The following is a 19,105-nucleotide window of genomic DNA, read 5'->3' on the forward strand; positions in this document are numbered from 1 at the left end:
TCGTAAATATCACGTTTTCGCGTGCAAGTTTAAGGCATCGAATATAGGTGTATAGGTTTTCGTCGAGCATTAAGAGCATTAAGCTTGCGGGAAGACGATGAACGGGGAGGAAACCACGAGCCGTGTCTGAGGACGATCGCAAAGGAAATAACGTGACGCTCTTAAGAACACTTACCTGAAGATGGAGCTGTCCGTTGTTGTCCACCCATCCAATGACCATGTCAGCCCCAACAGTGCCATCATCCCTCGTGAAACCGAGACCCACATAGCCGAGGGTCTTCACTTGAATCTCGAACATCACATCTCTCTCGCCTGGCGTCCAAAGAACTAAGAAGTTATTGTCCAGGACGGCGCTGTGTTTCCACTCGACGGAGAGGACGCCGGTGACAGAGAGGAGGAGGACGAGCAGGAGACACGTCGCGATTACGGTCTTCATTTTTTTTTTTTTTCCTTTTACCACCGATGCGTCTCAGAACATCTGTAATAAGAAAAATAGTCGTTAATCTTCTCTCGCTTTCCATTATTTACAATGTCTCTTCCGAGACGTTTCCTTGCTATACACGAATAAAAAGTCTCTTAAATATTCCAGACACCCGACTTATAGATGTTATTCTATAGATGTAATAAGGATAAAATTCAAATTTCTCTCGTTAAGAAATTTCGAATAATAAAGATTTGAAGAAATTGGCAATCTTGAAAATCTTGAAAATGATTGATACATAAAAAGAGATAATAAGATAGATAATAAAATTTTCCCCGTATAAATATAAAACATCTTTAGAGATTACGCTAATTCGATTCTTTGTATAGTTTCTGCTTCTCGTCACTCATTTCCGCGCCCACATTTATTTCATCAAATTCACAAAATTTTTATTATTATCAAGCGAAGTTTCGAAAAAAAAAAAAAAACGCCCGATTAAAATTCATTACACCCGATCATCGTTAACTTCTCGAGCGCATTCTATCTTTATAACCTGCCAATTTGCAACCTCGTTGGACAGCTTCCGTTACGAGCCGCAGCCCCGTAATTGCAAGTGCTTCGAATCCCTTACGCGGAAAACCGGCGTTACGCGGAAACGGCGATGCTTTTTCGCCGCTCGTTAATCTCGACGATTTTAACGCGGACAGCCCGCACTGCGTTTACACCGATGCCTAACGTTTTTCAACGCTGAGAACACGAGAAGCCTCGTAATCCAGAGAGAGTTTCCAGCTGTATCGTCAGGCTGCTATTTAGGAGTTTTACGGGGCCATCCACGGCCCGGCCATATTTTCCTTCGATATTTCAACAGCGGCAGCTCCACCATTAACCGCGTACACGCACCAGGCCCACTTGCCAAGCCTTTTGTAGCATCGAAAGCACAACGTGTATGACGGGAAGAAATTCGTCGAAACTTGGCGGAAACTCGAAGGAAATATTTTAACGATATTTTAGATAATTTTTCGTAAATACGAAAAAATTTACACGCATTACGAAGAATTACGAATTTCTGGTTATATATAACTTTTGAAAAATATTTTGCAATGTATGACGAATGTATAATAACAATAATAATAATAACGAATATCTCAAGCATTGATTTCATTCGATAAATCGCCCGCTTTCCACACGACGAATTATTTTTCCACCATTTTTATTCAACTACACGACGCCATCCAGCGTCGACCGGCCCTCCATTCCTTGTATTTCACCCGTTTTATCGCGCTTAAGTGTGCCCCTGTGTGCACGTTCACTCCGGTATTTTCACTCGTTTCCCACGTAAAATCGTATTAGCCTCTTTACCATCCTCCCTCTCCCTCTCTCTCTCTCTCTCTCTCTCTCTCTCCCTCTCTCTTTTTCTCCACTTCGCCCCGGTTACCAGAAAGGCCAGGAAACAAACGGGGCGCGCGTCCCGCGGAAATTACGTAGGAAAATTTCGCTTAGGGTTAGGGTTAAACATCGGGTTAAACCGATTTCCACAGCTGGATCGATTCGTTCCGTCTAACCGAACGATCCAGCGCGTCCGACTTTTGGTTTAAACGCGAGAGAGCGAGAGAGCGAGAGAGAGAGAGAGAGCGAGAGAGAGAGAGAGCGAGAGAGAGAGAGAGAGAGAGAGATTAATCGTCTAAACCGGATCGACCGGATCCGCGGACGGATGATTGATGCCGTTGATCTTAATTCGACGATCAAAGCGATTTATCAAGAATCAGAGAGACCGATATCAACGGTTATTATTCACCTCCCTTTGCCTCAATTCCCTCTATCCGTTATCAATTTCACTTTATTGCAAGGAGGAGGGAAGGGGGGAGGTATAGGTATAGAACGCGCATTCAACGCGATTTAACGCGGCGCGAATAAATGAAACAATGGGAAAAGAAGAGGAGTTTCGCGGGGATTGATTGAAGACGAGAGAAAAGAGATTCGAATGAAAAAGGAACCGATCGACCCGATCTCTGCTTCGAAGGATGAACGAATTGGAACGGCGATCAGGTAGGGAAGAATTCGAATGATATTCGCAGAGATGGAAGGAAAAAGTGGATCGAGCGGACACGCGGAACTGCGCATCGCGAGCACGAAGGAAAAAAAGAGGGAGAAAGAGAAAGAAGGAAGGAAGGAAGGGAAGCGTCGAAGGAAGCAAAGTGGGGGAAGGGAAAAATTCGTGACCGCGAAGCGTAATGGCGGCCTGTGAAAAAAAAAACACACGGGGGAGAGAAAAGGCCGAGCGCGAGAGGAGATCGAATCGATTTCCATTGTCGATTAAAAATTCAATGAGCGGCACGCGAGCGCGAGTGTGTGTGCGATTCTCGGATCGAGGATCCGCGGCGGGGGGAGAGGAAAAACAGATGGGCGAACGTGGAAAATCTCTTTTGTCCGGTCCGGTGTGCAAACATCCGCCTGTAAATCAGCGGGACACTGTCAAGAGGACTGTCAATTCGAAAGCAATCGAATCGATTAACAGTAACAATCGTTGGAACGGGGTCGTGATGCAAATCCAGGGGGGGAGAGAGAGAGAGAGAGGGAGGGAGGAACGAGGGCGGGTTAGCAAGTGTCGGACGAGCGCGTTCGTTTCTCCGCGCTCGGCGCGTTAGAATTAAGCGTTTCACAGAGAGATCAGCCGCGCACGAACTCGGCCCGTGTCGTGGAAAACGCTCGTCGTGGACCGTGGCTGGATGGACGCCGCCGATTAGTCCTCTTCGTCGCGCGCGTTTCGAGCGGAAACACAGCGCGGATCGGCCCGCGACCGATCGTTTTAATTAACGAGGGGCGTAATGCGCGCGCCCGTTCAAGCAGCGTGGCGGTGTCGAGCCGGCAATTTTCCGCGTGTGTAATCGGGATCGATAGCGCGCCCGCCTCTTTCGCGCCCGATCCAGCGCGCGACAATGCTTTTTCACCGTTAAAATCGAACGAGCGTAATCCTCCCCCCCTCCTCCACGGGCATTATCTCCACGGGGAACGTTAGGGTGGTCTCGAAATGATCGTCGGTTAATGCAATTTAAAAGTTTGAATGAGGGGCGGGAGGAGGGAAAATTCGATTTGACGATAACGGTAGTTTGAACGGTTTGTTTGAAATTTGCTTTCCTCTTTTTTTTTTTTTTTTTTTTTTTTTTTTTTTTTTTAATTTTCCTGTTCCCAGCGATAGAGCTGAATTTTTAATTGGATAATGTTAAACGGTTATTGGGTATTTTGGTTGTTTTTTCTTCTCTCTCTCGATTTTTTCAGAGGGTGAAACCGAATCGATCGAATCGCGCCCGATTATGCAACGGGGCTCGATTGGTCGGGATTAAATTGAAATTTGACTCGTATGTAATATCTTCGAACGAGAGATTTGGATTTAAATCCCGTGCTTTGTTTGCGCGAAGAAGAAACGTAGGCAAAAACCTTAGGGTGGAAAAGGAGTCGAGAATTTTGCGTTCTCAAGAATGCACGAGAAGAGAACGCGATACGAGGAAGGAACAAGCTACAATTGCTTTCCAAGTCTCGTAGTTTTATGTAAAATATTAAATATATATACCTCGTGGTTTTTATCCCCGTTAAACAAATTCATCCGCCCCAATTCGTTGATCGTTGCACAATTGCGAACGCGTAAATACATCGTGCGATATTTACCGCGCCGTCCGCGAGATCGATAAATACACTTTCCTCCTTGCTCGCCGGATGACTGAGACACAAACAAAACGTCTGAAAATGTGAATTTCCTATCCGAGAACGAGCCGTGTTCCGCCCGTTTCGAAACTGGGTCAAGCAACGAAGTAATTTGCGAGGATTGTACACGGTCTCCTAAAACATAATCATTTGAAACGCGGCACAGCGTCAGGAAACTTCGATCCCAAGAACCGGAAACCTCAAATAAGGTCATACAAATAGTCAAAGTTCGACCCACAATCAAACTAAGCTCGTGGAGGGAACTGTGCGCCGAGTTTCAAACCGCTCGTCAACCGGTTTGTTCCGTGCCCGATTCTTCATAATTGTTTCTTTAATAGTCGACCGATATTTCGGGCGAAAACTTTATCCGGGACAGGATAAATCCGATTGCCAAATATGCGCAATTCCCTTCTTTCTTATTACATATAAAAAGAAAAAAGAGGAACAAACAAATTTCGATCCGCTTGAAAAGTGATGCGATACGAAATCGTCTACGAACAAATTAATAAAAAATTTAACAATTTCTCGTTCGACAGAAAGAAACAAACGATAAAGCATCCACGTCTATCGTTCGCAAGACAGATCATTCGTCTCGGTTCTTGGACAAACGAAGTAAAGATGATAACGCGTTGATAAAAACGTGCGATCATCTTTCGTACGGAGAACATAACAATGCTTAACGTTCGAAATTCAATCGTGATACGCAGCGTTTCTTCCACGTGCTTCTTCTGAAACGCACATCGAACGTTTCCCTCTCGATTAACCGGTTCACTCTCGCCGTTCCGCGATCGAGAGATACCATCCCCAGAGAACTATCTCGCGCCTTGCTGCACCACGTTGCGCGACGTGATTTCGCCGATTTTGCGGTGACGGTCAGAGCGACCGCCAATCTGGAAACGATCGATTCAATTAACAGTAACAGCGCGTTGTAATGGCGCGCCGGGTGGCGGATGATGCAGCTGTCGGATCGCTGCGCTGCGCCACGTAGAGAGATCGTCGACTCGAATCGTCGACAGAGTGTCCACATTCGAGGGCCGCGAAACGAAAAGGGTGACGTTCTGGCGCCGAGGTTAGCTCGGTAGAGGTCGATCGGGTGGAGCGGGTCGAAAGGGTCGGAGAGGACACACGATAGATGACAGAGAGAGGGCTGTGCTGCGCGCGGGGGGTGGTGGAGGGGTGATGCGGACGCGGGCAGGTCGGAGGTGAGCCTAGCTAACACACGACCGGTTTGATTTGCGGCGTGTCGTTCAGTCGATTGCTCTCAAATTGCGTCCAACGCCACTGGCATCAACCTGGAACGTAGACCCCTCTCCCTATACATTGACGCCTCGAACGTCAGAGAGAGAGAGAGAGGAGGGAGAGGGGGGGAAGAGAGGAAGGGAGAAGGGAAGGTAGGGGGGACGGCCTGCTGTCGGGCTTTTCCATCCATCCAACTATTCTCTTCCCTCCTCGCCAAAATCGGTCATGCTCTGTCCTTTGTTGCCCCCGTTGAAACTCTTCAGTTTTCTCCCTCCATCCAGCTTCGTTCCGCGCGTGGTTCTGGTCGGCCACCACTTCGCCGTTCAACTACTCTTAAAGTTAAATAAATCGTGAAGCGGTGGCGCGGCCGAAATCGAAATAGCGCGAGAGGGTGTGCAGATCGCGGATTAAACAAGGCGGCAAGCAAGAGTTGGAATTATTCGAGGAAGGGGCGCTCGATGGGCCGTGAAGCGAAATCATTCCTCGATGGATCCTCCTCTTTTCCTTTCTTTTTTTCAACGTCCCGTTCTCTCGTACGCACGAGTTGCCAGGCGATGAAACGGGCGAGGACACCATACGCGACACTAGCGCCACAGTGACCGTTAACTACTTGCATTAAATATCTTACACGATACATTTGCCGTTTGTTTTCATTCACTCGTATCGCTCTACTCTTTTACTTTTGCTTTTTATTAAACATTCGAGTTTTTGCACAAACATGGCAGAAGTATATATTTTGTTAATTATTGTTCAAAATTGCTGGCGTTATGTAATATTGAGAGGAACAACGATTGGATTCTGCTGACCAGTGGTTCCTTCTTCGAACGATTGGAAGGAAATAAATGGAAGAAACGGTTGGTTCGAATTCGCTTCGAGCCAATTTTTACGATCGGTTGTGAAAGGAATCTGTGAAACTGGTGGCGGGGAAAAAAGAAGGAACGTTGTATCGGCACGGTCAGGATCCCTTGAAAAATCTGACGTGATACGTTAAAGAGCAAGTTGAAATGTAATTTCTGCGGATGACACCGGAGATAAACGTGACGTGGAATATTATAAAGCTGTCCCTGTTCGCTTTTTAATTCTGAACAGATTCCGGTGTTATCGGGAGGGATGCTTAAAAACAGTATAAAGGCGTGCGTCGGTCGAATCGATGGAACCGTAAGCCCTGTCCGAAACTTTTTAAACGAGCTGATACGGTGTCGTCTGACCGGCCATTCGATCCATGCTCGAAAAGAAGAAAAGAAGCAAAGACACCGGTGGAAAGAAAAAAAATGGAGGAATCGTGTATACCTGGCGATGATCAAGTAGAGTCTCGAGACGTGCCAATTAACGCCTGTAAAATCATCAGATATCGCTCCGAGATGCTGAAACGTGTTCCTAAACTGCCTCCTCTATGTATCAAGAGATTGAACACCTAAACGTTTCAAAGATCTGCTGATGGGAGAAACCTCAACCTAAAATGCAAGACCAGGTTAATGGAAACTGAATCTATGATGCCATATATTTCTTGACCTCGCGTCAGGCAAGATCTGAATTGGCTTATATTCGATTGCTCAACGGTTGTGTAAAGGATTAATTGTGCGTCGATTAATTGCTTGATTGGTAATGTAAAATTGAGAATGGAGAATATTGCGATTGACAATAATGGCAACCGAAGTGTTAGATACATCAGATCTTTAATCTGGATAGAAATTTATATTCGTGATAGAAATAAATAGGTTTCACCTATTTCTCGTATGATATAAAGTTAAATCACCATGCGTATGCGCACATTAAGTCCTGACCTCGTTTCCATTCTCGCTATATCACAATTTAATGATTCCGTGTGATTCATCAATATCTATTTCGAATTCGAAATAAAGAATATAAACAACGTATACAACGATACATCATTTAAAACTGATGAATTAGTACAGGCAATAATAGCAAATCTTTTATACGATCATTTCGAATGTCAAAAACGTGTTATTGCCTTCTTTCTTTAAAACGGAACACAGAGAGAGAGAGAGAGAGAGAGAGAGAGAGAGAGAGAGAGAGAGAGAGAAAACGAGATGAATTAAAAAATATCGATGCATACATAAAACTATAAATATTCATAAGGGATTAAAGAAATTTTTACCACTTCGCTCAAAATAAATTGAAAGAGATTAAAACGACGACGGGGAAAAGCGAATTATATCGTACATGTTAATGAACCACGCTTAAATCATTCCATTTATCGCGAAAAAAAAAATTTTTTTTTTTATCGTTCTAAGCTGCATTTTATCGAGTAAAGGAAATCTGTACACCCGTGTACGCGACACATTTCATCGTGGCTTGTCAAATCCACACACAACTCTGGTTAAACACGGTCCGTGTTAACGGCGAAACCTTGCTTCATTAAAAAGTAAGAGTTATTTGCGTACGACGCGTTTATTCATTCGTGGACGCTAATCGGGCAAAGACATGTAACACGTGTCGAAATGCATGCAAAGTAATGATATCTCGCGCCACGACTACGAGGAAAGCGAGATCGACTTGGAAATCCCCTTATTCTTCCTCAATCTCTACGTTCACGCGATTATTTTAATCTTGCACGTGACAGAGAAGTGAAAAAAATAAAAATTCTTTGTAATAGTAAAAAGATATTTTAATAACGGAACGATCAATAGCGAACGTCACACCGATCATCATTTTACAGTTCGCAAAATACCACCCCTCGTACGAACGAAATTGCACGCCAGGTGCAACGACGATGAGTTATTACCGATGCTATCTACTAATATCGGTAATTAAACACGAACGAACGAACGATACAAAAAGTTAAATTAATAGCGGACCGAATCGAATTCGGATGTAAACAAGGTACAAATGACCACCCCTATGTCTAATATCCACCCTCTCGTGTTACGATATAACGACTCGCGTCACGAGTTGTATTTAACCGTGTAAAAGAGAAACGGATAATCGTTGCCCGGAATCGATAAGTCCGTAATTAATTAATAATACACGCCACTTGAAAAGGGGAGGGAGGAAGAAAGGGAAAAAAAAGAAAGGCGATAGAAAAGGTAAAATATGTTGCGAGTGCTATCGAAGAGGTGCTCGAGAGACGAGAAAGCCGATAAGAGGATTCCGGAGCGGGTGGGTCTAGCAGGCGAAACGTTACTCTAAGTCCGCGACCCACTTTTCCCGTACTTTTCCATTTTAAAAATGACCGAACCGTATAACTTCTTCGCGAAATCACGATATTCATAATGTACCGAGTGTAAAGTTCGCTCGGACTAAAGATCGACACTGCTATCTTTCCAACGCGAGGATGAGTAGAGAGGGGGTGAAGGGAGAAAGTGTGAGAGAGAGAGAGAGAGAGAGAGAGAGAGAGAGAGAGAAGGGGACAGCGCGAAGGGATAAAGTTTCTCGGTAACTCGAGGAAAGAAGAAGAGGCGAGAGAGATTTCCACGGGACAAGATAAGAAGATGCGCGGGACAACGGATTGGTTGGTTGCGGAAAGGTGGAGAGAAGGAAAGAGAGATAAGAGCGGGAGAAGGAAACCGACTTTCCGCAAGCGATGGAAAGTAGAGGAACGCAATTGCATCGAACTGTACTCCACCCATAGATCATCCGTTTCCAAAGAGTAGTTGTTGTTTCTTCGACAGAGCTCGTTCGTCTTTGGGCAGGGAAAACTTGCATCCACGCTATGATGGACGCGTGGCAATTTCTCTTTCTCTCTGGAGGGGAACACAAGATCTTCTCCCCAATGTTTTTTCCCATGACAATTCAATCTCGATGCATCGTTCGTTTAGCTCCGTGCACGAATTTCTCACTCTATTCCTGAGCGTGAAAAGCTTTCTTTAAGTTTCTTATTTTGTACTATCCTTGGCATTCAAGGCACGAGCCGTTGTCAAGAGGATGGCGACGAGTCCGTTTTCGGGTCGGAAACGTTTCTCTTCCCCTCTCTTCTCCAATTTCTTTCAACAACCGCGAAACGTTCAGAGGTAAAGGAAAAATAGTTTAGCGGGGCCCAGTGTTGTTTCGCCGCTCGACAGCTCGAGAAGAAACAATGGACGGCCAGAAAATGGGCACACAAGGTGGAGAAAAAGAGAGAGAAAGAGAGCAATTAATTTTAAACCGTAGGAAAACCTGTGCCGGGGAGTCGGGCACGCGTTAATGGCCCTGATGTTTTTATTCTCGCACAGTTCGCCTCCAAAACTTGTTTCCCTCAGCAACGCTTGTAGCGCTCGCAACCGCGTCTTGCATTAATTCTGACGCCAAGTTTCCAGTCGTCTTTTCGCAAACGCGAAATTAATTTCCCCTCTGTGCCATGGCGCGCGCGCGCGCGCGTGTGTCAACCGTTTGCTCGCGTCAGGGGACGCGCGGAGCCAAAAGAAGATACAAGAAGATTGCAAAGGTAGAGGCGCACCACGACAGCCCTTTGTCCCGTGAGACGGAAGATCGTCCTTGCGTTTGATGCGTTTCTTCCCCCAACCATCGTCCCTCCGTATCCAGAGCTCTAATTGCGGGGCTTGCCCAATTAACTTTAAAAAAATGATGAGGTCGTCGATCCTGGTGGCGCTAATTAACGCTCGCCTGTCAAAAGTGCCCTTCCCTCCCTCTCGATTTTCCCACGAGCAGGTTTCCACGGGAGCCAGTTAGCCGGGTAGCTCGCGTCGCCGCGTCGTTTCGCGTCCGCTCAGGGGATTTAATTACATTTCTATGGACCCGGGGCAAATGAGGGAGTAATAGGCGAGGAGGATTCCACGGCGGGAAAGAGAAAAAGATAGGAGGAGAGCTGGTAACGGAGAGCTCTAACCTCGAGTCGACTCGACGAGGTCTTCGTTTCGAGGCTGGCAGAAGTGCCGGCGTATGCATAATAGGTGATTTAGCTTCGCGGAGCACCATAAGGGTAATCCAACTCTTAACCACGTAGGATCAGCGGGGGGAGGGAAGATAAAAGAGTAGGCAAAGTGGATCTGGAGTAAGCGGAAAAGAGAGATCGATGCCACCGGAGAGGTGGCGTGTCGGTGTGGTGCGCGTCGTTACAGGATATGGCTACGGATGAGGATTTCACGCGTGTTATACGCGCGACTCGCGTATCTCGTGGCGAACCATAATTGCTACCAACGACGCGCACGCGATTGTGCGCATTAGTATGTTGCGAGTTGATTCACTGCACTTTTTTTAAAAATATGAATTTAATATTCGTGGAAACCGTAAGTGCACAAGTATTTCGTGTTTCTTTTCTTCTCTTTTTTTTTTCTCTCTCGTTCTTTCGAATACTTTGAGAAAAGAAAAGAAGGATCCCTTCTGGAAGAAACCAATTTACAGCGATTCGCAATGATGATCTGAATGAAATTCGAATGATTCGACGGGAAAAAAGGGGGGAAGAAAGAGATCAGGAACGGTGCATGGGATACACCGTGTTCGGAATACATAATGTATCGGGAGGAGAGGGGGTTGAAGAAGATGAGAAAGGACGGAACGGAGGGGTCAGGATAATATATAACCGTGGCAACGCAAGCGTAAATATATTATGAGATAAGTTCTCGAATGCGTTATCCCCTTTAATGCGAGGTTGGGTTCGCGGGAAGCCCAGACCGGAAGCGATGATGGCGGTGCACGAGGTATTTCATACGATACAACTTACAACTCGTATATATATATATTTCCTTCGTGCGACGTTAGAAGATGGTTCACCAATTCGAATTTATCCTTCATGATATCGTTGACGTGAAAATTTATTCGATCGACCATCGTTCGACAATTTTTTTCTCGATCTTTTTCTACCACTACTTCTGAATGAACTTGTCACCTTAACGCCGGAGGGGAAAAAAAATTTACACCCAAAAGAAATCACCGGTGGACACGTTGCGCGAGAAAGTTGCGCGACATTGATCGATGATGGCCGGCTAACTTCGATCATCGCGCAATATTGGATCCGCGCTACAAGTGTTTCTCTCACGTATCCAAGATTCGCCGAAGAAAGCGTGGTAACAATCTTTTCCCACATCTCAAACTCTGATACTTCGAAACTTTCAAAGTCGGTGATAATCCCTCCCTCCCTCCCCCCTGCGATCTTCCTTGTATCCTGAAAAATATAATCCCTCTTTTACCAAAGGCTTAACGCCTCGAACGAGATACAACACCTGTGTTAATGTAATCCCCGTGTGTAAGACGCATAGTCGTAAAATCGACAAAAACATCGAGTACCGAGCCAAGTACTTGGAAGTAGTGCACGGTCGACGAAGAAGCTGCATCGAGTAATAATCCTATCACAAATAACAGCATAAGAGTTCGAGTAACGAGTTCCTGCCTTCAGCTACCGTGCAATCAACCGCGTCATTTTCTTATCGTTATCCTTATCGCATCCGAGCAACACAACTCCGCGCAATGGCCGCGCCAATTCCACGCTGGTCAGCGGTTTCGAAGATTCTCAGAAGTCTCCTTCTCGCTCGACCCGTCCTCGACGTCGAAATAATGGCGAACCACGCCCTTTTTCCCTCGCCCTGTTTCCGTACATGTTAAACAAGTTCGCAAATAGGCCGTATATATATATATACCTGCGTGACTCGTGATTGGTTAAAGAAGGAGCCTGGCCAAGTCTCGTATGCGTTTTTCAGCTGCGCTTTTGTCCTCCTCGCGACGCAATGGCCGCTCGTTCCCGCGCGGTGCACGCACCTGCGCCCTTCCACCGGAAGTGGTGTGCAACTTGCGTGTGACGAGAGCCGCGGTGATGAGAGAGGAAGTCGACAAGTCGAGCTGAAGGGAAGGACTCGTGAGAGATTTATCATGCGCCGACTCGATTCGGCTCGATCGAAGAGATCGCGTTTCTTCGTTGAATACGAAAGCTTTTAACGAGTACCAAGTATTAAAAAGATAAAAAGAAAAATACGCCTTGGAACGATCGAGTAACAAAGAGACGGAGGAGAAATTGTGTAAGTTCTCTCTTTGCATGCAACTTTGTATGGAACGAAACTCCACTTTCCGGCTGAACTACTGCCAAATACTGCTCCATTCATACTACACGAACGTCGTTATATCGTAATTACATGTACAATTACATTCTCTTCTCTACAGTTTTGCGCGTTCGAATTTTTCACAAATGCGATAAAAAAAGAAAAGAAAAGAAATTCTCGAAGAGAAACGAGATAGAAGATATTCCAAGACTTTTTAAAAGTCTAAAATCGCTTCGCAGCTTTGGAAAAGAGACACGTATAATGTGTGAGACGAGAAGGAGTTCAGCGGATGTCGAGGACGTTAACCCTGTAATTCGTAATTAGAATGTTCTAGACGGGGCTGTTCTTATTGGTCGTATCTATCGTGGCAATTCGATCTACGGTTCGAAAGTTTGCCGCGTCGTATATTCCGGGACGGTACGACGATAAAACGCGTTTAAAAAACGGATTCTCGATACCTCATTGCCGGTGGATTCCAATCTCGCCGGCCGTTTTTCTTCCGGCAACGTCTCCCGCGAGGCAAATTAAATTAACGGGGGAGCCGGGGCTGGAAACGTCTTCGACGCGAATAATTGCGAGCTTAATTGTGGCGATACGTTTCGAAGGCGCCCTCTCCTAACTCCTCCCCTCCCTCTCCCAATAGGTTCAATAGAGAGAGGTCGTCATCAGGGCCCCAATCACGGCGAGGTGGATCGTTAAACGCGTCGCCGGATCGTTGTTTCGCGAACAAAGACTTTCGTCAATGGTGTGCACCCCTTAAAAATAAAAAGTCGGGCCATTTCCATTCCCGCGACGACAAAACACGCGTGTCGTTCCCTCGGATGCTTCCGTTTCCGTGGAGAGAATCGTTCGGTCGATTCTCGACTTTTTTCGAACCTTCCCGTTGAAATTTTGTCACTTTTTGAAAAGAAACCTTTCGATTCGTCCAAAGTTCGTACAATTTTATAAAATGCATATTTCATCGATACCCGCGGCGATGGTTTTCATTTACATTGATATTTCGAGGGATGTATAAATTAAATTAAAACCGAGCGTTTTCGTGTATTCCATGTTTCTTTTCAATTATCCTGGTCTACGAGCCTCCACGATTCAAGTATCTACCTATCGAGAGGCTCGTGTTCGCACACGCGATGAACATCATTAAGGTGGTTAATCCGTTGAGGAAGAAGCGACCTGCAAACGAGTGTACGAGTCCAATGGGGGAAAAGATTCGAGGCTTAACGCCTTTGTCGATTAGACGTGTCGTGATTACCGCTCAGAGAATTCCTTGAGACGAGTATTCCCTTCCCAAACGTATTTTCTCGATTGATATTTGATACATGAAAAACAAGGCAATCCGCTCGAGTGGATCGTATCCCCTTCACTTCGTCACTGCAACAATTAAAAATCCAGAATTGCAGCGAATCTTTGACTCGTTCGAGTGGGGAAACTATTCCTGGATCGAGGAACAGTCCTTTCTCCCCGAATCCAATATTCCAAGTAACTCGGCAACATTCCGCACGGTGAAAAACCGACCGAGGTATTTTGGCCTTCCAACACCAGACAACCATCCCCCTGGTGCACACACACACACACACACGTACGACGTGGCAATCGGCAACGAGCTCGAGGTGGTCCACGGCACCCTCTTAGCCTCCGAGCCTTGTTATCGCGTGCTTCGAGGCGAGTTGCAAATCGATAAATAACTGCGGCGGCGATCCGCGGACGAGGATGGCGGTGCGCAACCACGCAATCGCCGCGGATCGAAACGAAAACGAAACGAACGAAGAGGAAATCGCGCGAGCGCCCCCACCGCAAACGAATCGCACGTAATGAGGGATAAACCGCAGACCACCTTGCCAAGGATAGAAACGGACGGATGAGCCCATCGATACGTTTCCCCTTCTCCGCTTTTAACCTACGACGAGATGAAATTCGAAAAGCCATCTTAGTTGGCAACATTCTTGTTTTACGTCTAGTTTCACGAATCGATTGATGCTAATTCGAAGGGATCGTTTTACTTTGAGAATAGTTTGAAAATCACCCGCGTGTTTCTATAATAGTTATTTCTTCTAAAAAAAAATTTCTAGACGATGAAAGATGCGTGAGATGCGCGTAGATAGGGATCGTATCAAAGGAGAGAATTCGTTGCTCGACGTAGAAACACGTTGCTTTAAAAATATTTCCATATCTCAAAGTGTTTTTCTTTGAGATATCTTCTTCGAGCCGTGCTCCCTCCCCCCAACCCATTAATTGCCAGTTGCCAGGATACACCGATATAATCTTCCTGCATTTATAGTTTGCCGGGTGCTTAAGTCGCAAGGAAAATGATCAAAAGGATATTGGTTGTGAAAGGAGCGTAACCGAGGGAACCGAAAACGTTTCTCCCGATAGAGGAACTCGGCTAGTTGTTCCCTCGTGTTATGTTAATTGGATCTCGCTTCTTTGAAACGGAATTATTTTAAACGATGACCGCGGCGATGGATCGTTAAGCTTGCCTCGTCGATGCGACAATAATATCGCAATAATAATAATAATAATAATAATAATAGGACAACTCTTAATAATAAGCTGGCGTGTATATTATTTATACCTCTCAGTGAGAATAAAATAATTTGATCGACGACAATTGAATCATTTTTTACAGGTAGATGTAGTAAATTTTTAATGCATTAAAAATTCGATAAGGTATTCTTTCGATGAAAAACTATTATTAATTTGGAAAATATTCTAATTTAACTTTTGCACAATTTTACTTTACTTAGGAAAGATGAGAAAAGTTGTACGAGATTAAATTGAATTTTTCATTCAATTATTATTTTATATAAGATATTTCATGCATTAAAGATTATGATGGCTTTCCTATATGTATCCTATACCTGTTAAAGAAAAATTATTAACGTTAAATTATCTAATTTTCACCCAAGATACTTTTTCATAAAAAAAATAGAAAAAAAAATAGCAAGATATTCTGTCTCCTTCGTTCTGTACAATTTGAACGATGGGATGTCGAATAATGGCGAAGCCCAAATATCTTCGACGACCCGGTTAATATATTCGAAAAGTTGCGTCGGTGAAATTGCTCGACTATTACACCGTCGAGGGAACAAAGGTCAAGGGAAATCGCGATCCTGTAACGGGCTAATAACGATTAATCGTCCGCGCAATGTGCATAATCGCCGATTATAACCGTACCATCGATCGGCGATGAGCCACGGGTTTAACAATGAAATTATCATTTTCCACCGATTATTCCTCCGTGGCTGGTGAACTCGTAATTTGAAATTGCGATCGGCAAGAACGAACGAGTTAAACGTTTTCGGCATCGCAACGATCGGAACTTTGATTTCCGAATTGATTCAACTTCGACGCTCGAGAAGTTGTCGAGGTGAAAAAAGAATCGAGAGCATCTCCTTTTTACGCGTGAGTCATATAAAAAGAGGAGGGAGAGGGATAGCAAGAAAACTCCCCCTTTCCCTACAAAATATTTGCAAATGAGAGCAAATATTTCTGGAATGGAAAAATTTTTAAAGAAAAATTTTTCCACCGATTGGCTAGCTATATTGGACCGCCATTTTATCCGAAAACGAAGTGGAGGATAAACCGCAAGAGTAAAAGCGTTTAAAAACGAGAGAGAGTCAAGTTCGACACTTGGAAATCGGAATTCGGGACGGTGAAATGGAAAGTTGTGAACGCGACGGGGAGTTGTTGGGTCGCGGTGTCTCGCAAAACAGTTTCCCCAATTATTTCAATTAATATTAAAAGCGAAGCTGTTGAAGCTTGTTTGGACGGGAGAGGTTCGGTTTTTAGATAAATAGACGTGGAAACGAAGAGGAAGGCAAACCGTTCGCCGCCGGACCGCCCAAGGCGACATTACCTTAATTGCTACGTAGGTAGCCTCCCTCCCTCCTCTCTCATTTGCCTCCTCTCTCCTCCCTTTCCCTGCCCCCCCATCTACTCGCGCAGCAACTAATACGAATTCGGTGGCGGTAAAACGCGAGGAGGCTGTTCCAACGAGAGTGGTGGCTCGACGCTTGGTCCCATGGTCCCATCGTGTCTGCGACCGCTATGCGCAATCCTGTTAGCAAACAGTACTCCGCGTAATTGTGTAAATCACCAGGAGCGTGACAAACGGCTGGCCGTACACGCTCCTCGGTAAAATATACTCGCAGGAAAAAGTCTTCCCTCCGACGCGTTTGGTCGAAAACGCAGTGAACCAGTCGTTTCGAGTCCCGTCCGGGTGAAAACCGGATGTTGAAACCGGAGGGAATTTATCGATCCGGAAACCTTTGCTTTACACGTTGCGCGAAAACCTGACGAGAGAAAACGCGTTTAACAAATAAATCGGGGGATCGAGTGGACGTTTCGAAGCGAATGCGATTTTCACAATTTCTTTCCAAGAAATGCGAGGATCAAAATGGACGGAACGATCTTTCGCATCTTGGACTTTCGACTTTGCCAAATTTTAAACGACGAACCCGGCATAGAAAACGTGGAAATCGATGGTGTTTCGAACGGTTTAAGTTTGTTCCGTGATATTATATAGGTAGTATAGGTGTTTCGCTTCGATTGGCCAAGTAGATTCCACCAGATGGAAACCGATAACGTTGAAAACGTTCTCGCGAATCAGGCGAATCGGAATACAATCGTGGAATATTACACGCCTCGGTTATCCGAAACGTTCGGTTTTAAAGAGGAATTCTATTTTCGAGTCGGTTGAGAGGGGGAGGGAGGGAAGATCGATCTGGAAAATTTATACGCGAACGATAGAACTTTGATGTAGTCTCCACCCACCGAATACGAAGGCACGAACCGTAAGAGCACTCTCCAATATTTGAAGTTCGCCTGTAAGCACCATTTTCGGAGCTCATCCCTTTTAATCCCGGATTTTTTTCTCTGTCTCTCACGGTTTTCGAAAGTAGGATTCACCCCTCGTCGGGGGTTTACATTTTATCCTCGTATTATTTCGAACTCCCCCCCCCCCCTCTCAATCTTTTTCATCCAGAAGGCTCGTTAAAAAACAACCGTCGTATTCGAGAAAGAAAATAACGCGATATCCTTTTTCTCGACGAAGCCTCGACTAATATACCTCGACTAATCTCCCAGTTTCACGATCGGATTCTACTCGAATATACGCGCAGTTATTTACCGACTAAATAAACCGTTTTCGTGAGAATACTCTACGCATAATCTCATAAATCACAACGAGCATGATGAACGATCCTTACCTTTCCACATACATACTTTCTTACGATCAAACCGAGTCGGATGAAATACTATGCTCGCGTGTTCGATAACCCTCTTTTCGAATTTTCCACGATCGATCATACGCGTACGTGTATAAATTAGACCGATTAGTCTGCTGGATCCGTGGTGGAACGATTTATATACCGATCGCGTGCGAATAAAAAAAAAAAAAAATCTCGAACTCGAAGTGAAGGGTTTCAAGGGACGGAAGAGTATTTCCTTTTCTTCGTCCGCCGGAGCGTGTACACGCTTTTCGGCGTGTTTGGGGAACGCGGAAATAAGAGAGCGGGGAGAAGAGGGGTGGATGGATCGATGGAAAATTTGAACCGAATTCAACCAATTTGTCCGCTGTCGATCGAAGCCATGTTCCCGAAAATCAATCGCAACGTGTTACTGGAACGATCCAATCCATCCTGGAGGATTCTTTATCCCAGGGCCATCACAGCCTCCGCGGAGGTATGCACAACGGTACACGGCTACGGAAATCCAATATCCGACACCGGGCAAAAACGCCTTAGGATGTCACGCGTCGTGAAAATTTACCGATTGATCGATGTCCCCGGACCCACACACCGTACCCCCCCGCTTTTCCACCTTCCAGAACCATGATACTCGATTTTATGCGCCGGTTAACCCGGCGCGAGAACTTTCAACCCTTTTTTTCCCTCCCCCTCTTTTTTTTTCCTTTTTTCTTTCTTTTCTCTCCTTTCTTCTCGCGAGATCCACTTTTCATCCATCCAGGGGCGGGGGGCGTTGCTACGAGCGCAGCAGCATCGTTGGAAAATCGGAAGAGGTCTTCTCGCGCTTAATGGATATAACGGATAAACAGCGTAATCCGTATCGAAATATTTACATCGTTAAATTTCTCTTCCGTGGATATAATTTTTCTTCTCCGTTATGGGGATAGATATTGTTGGAAGACGATCCATCGTCCAATGTATCCGATCAACATTTGTTACTTAAGATTTACGATGTTGATTAATTTACTCGTCGACACGTTCACGTTTATCATTATCACTCAATCACATTTCGATAGGAATTTCTCCTCTTCGACTGGTTGTTTTAATTGTTTTCTTTCTTTCTTTCTTTTCCAAGAGTGGGTGAAAAAATTCTTCTTTCGTCGATCGAATTCGTCGCCGATCCATCGAAAAAAAAACATGCTTAAAAAATGAAAGAAACTTCGATCGTAAGAAGCTCGATTCGAGAATCGAAATTCTACGTATATCGAAAAATACTTATAAGATCGAGGATAGAACGAGAACCGAGACACATTTCGCGCGTTGAAATTTTCCATCGTCTCTCTCACGATTCCTCCACGTTCCCATACACGAAACAAATTGTCATAAAATAAGCAACGATACGAAATAACACGTTCCCTCGAGCCTTTTTTTCCCATGGCTCGCTCCCCTTCCAGACGAAAATTTCACCGCAGATACCGTGATGCGTATTACAATTAAGAAACAAAACGAGCACGTTCTTTTTTTTTTCTCCGTTTCGTGCGGATGGAAATTCTCGCGCCACTTCTATCGAGGCCCCTAATAATCGGCGGACCCATGAAACCGCAACAACAAGCCGCAACAACAAGCCGCAA

General features: G+C 45.1%; 1 protein-coding gene across 2 annotated transcripts in view; it reads right to left on the reverse strand.

Moving 5' to 3' along the window:
- Positions 1-19,105, reverse strand: part of LOC147657042 (MOXD1 homolog 2-like) — a 129,260-nt gene that overhangs the window by 45,305 nt on the left and 64,850 nt on the right. For both annotated transcript variants that reach the window (XM_086911684.1, XM_086911685.1), the window contains exon 2: positions 176-478. In XM_086911684.1, coding sequence (XP_086767810.1) covers positions 176-436 — 261 coding nt within the window. In that variant the 5' untranslated portion in view covers positions 437-478. The remainder of the gene's footprint in view (positions 1-175; positions 479-19,105) is intronic.

The sequence above is a fragment of the Apis florea genome, unplaced genomic scaffold (genome assembly GCF_048593485.1).
Source record: "Apis florea isolate Af1SG1 unplaced genomic scaffold, ASM4859348v1 contig_3326_pilon, whole genome shotgun sequence".
Lineage (NCBI taxonomy): Eukaryota > Metazoa > Arthropoda > Insecta > Hymenoptera > Apidae > Apis > Apis florea.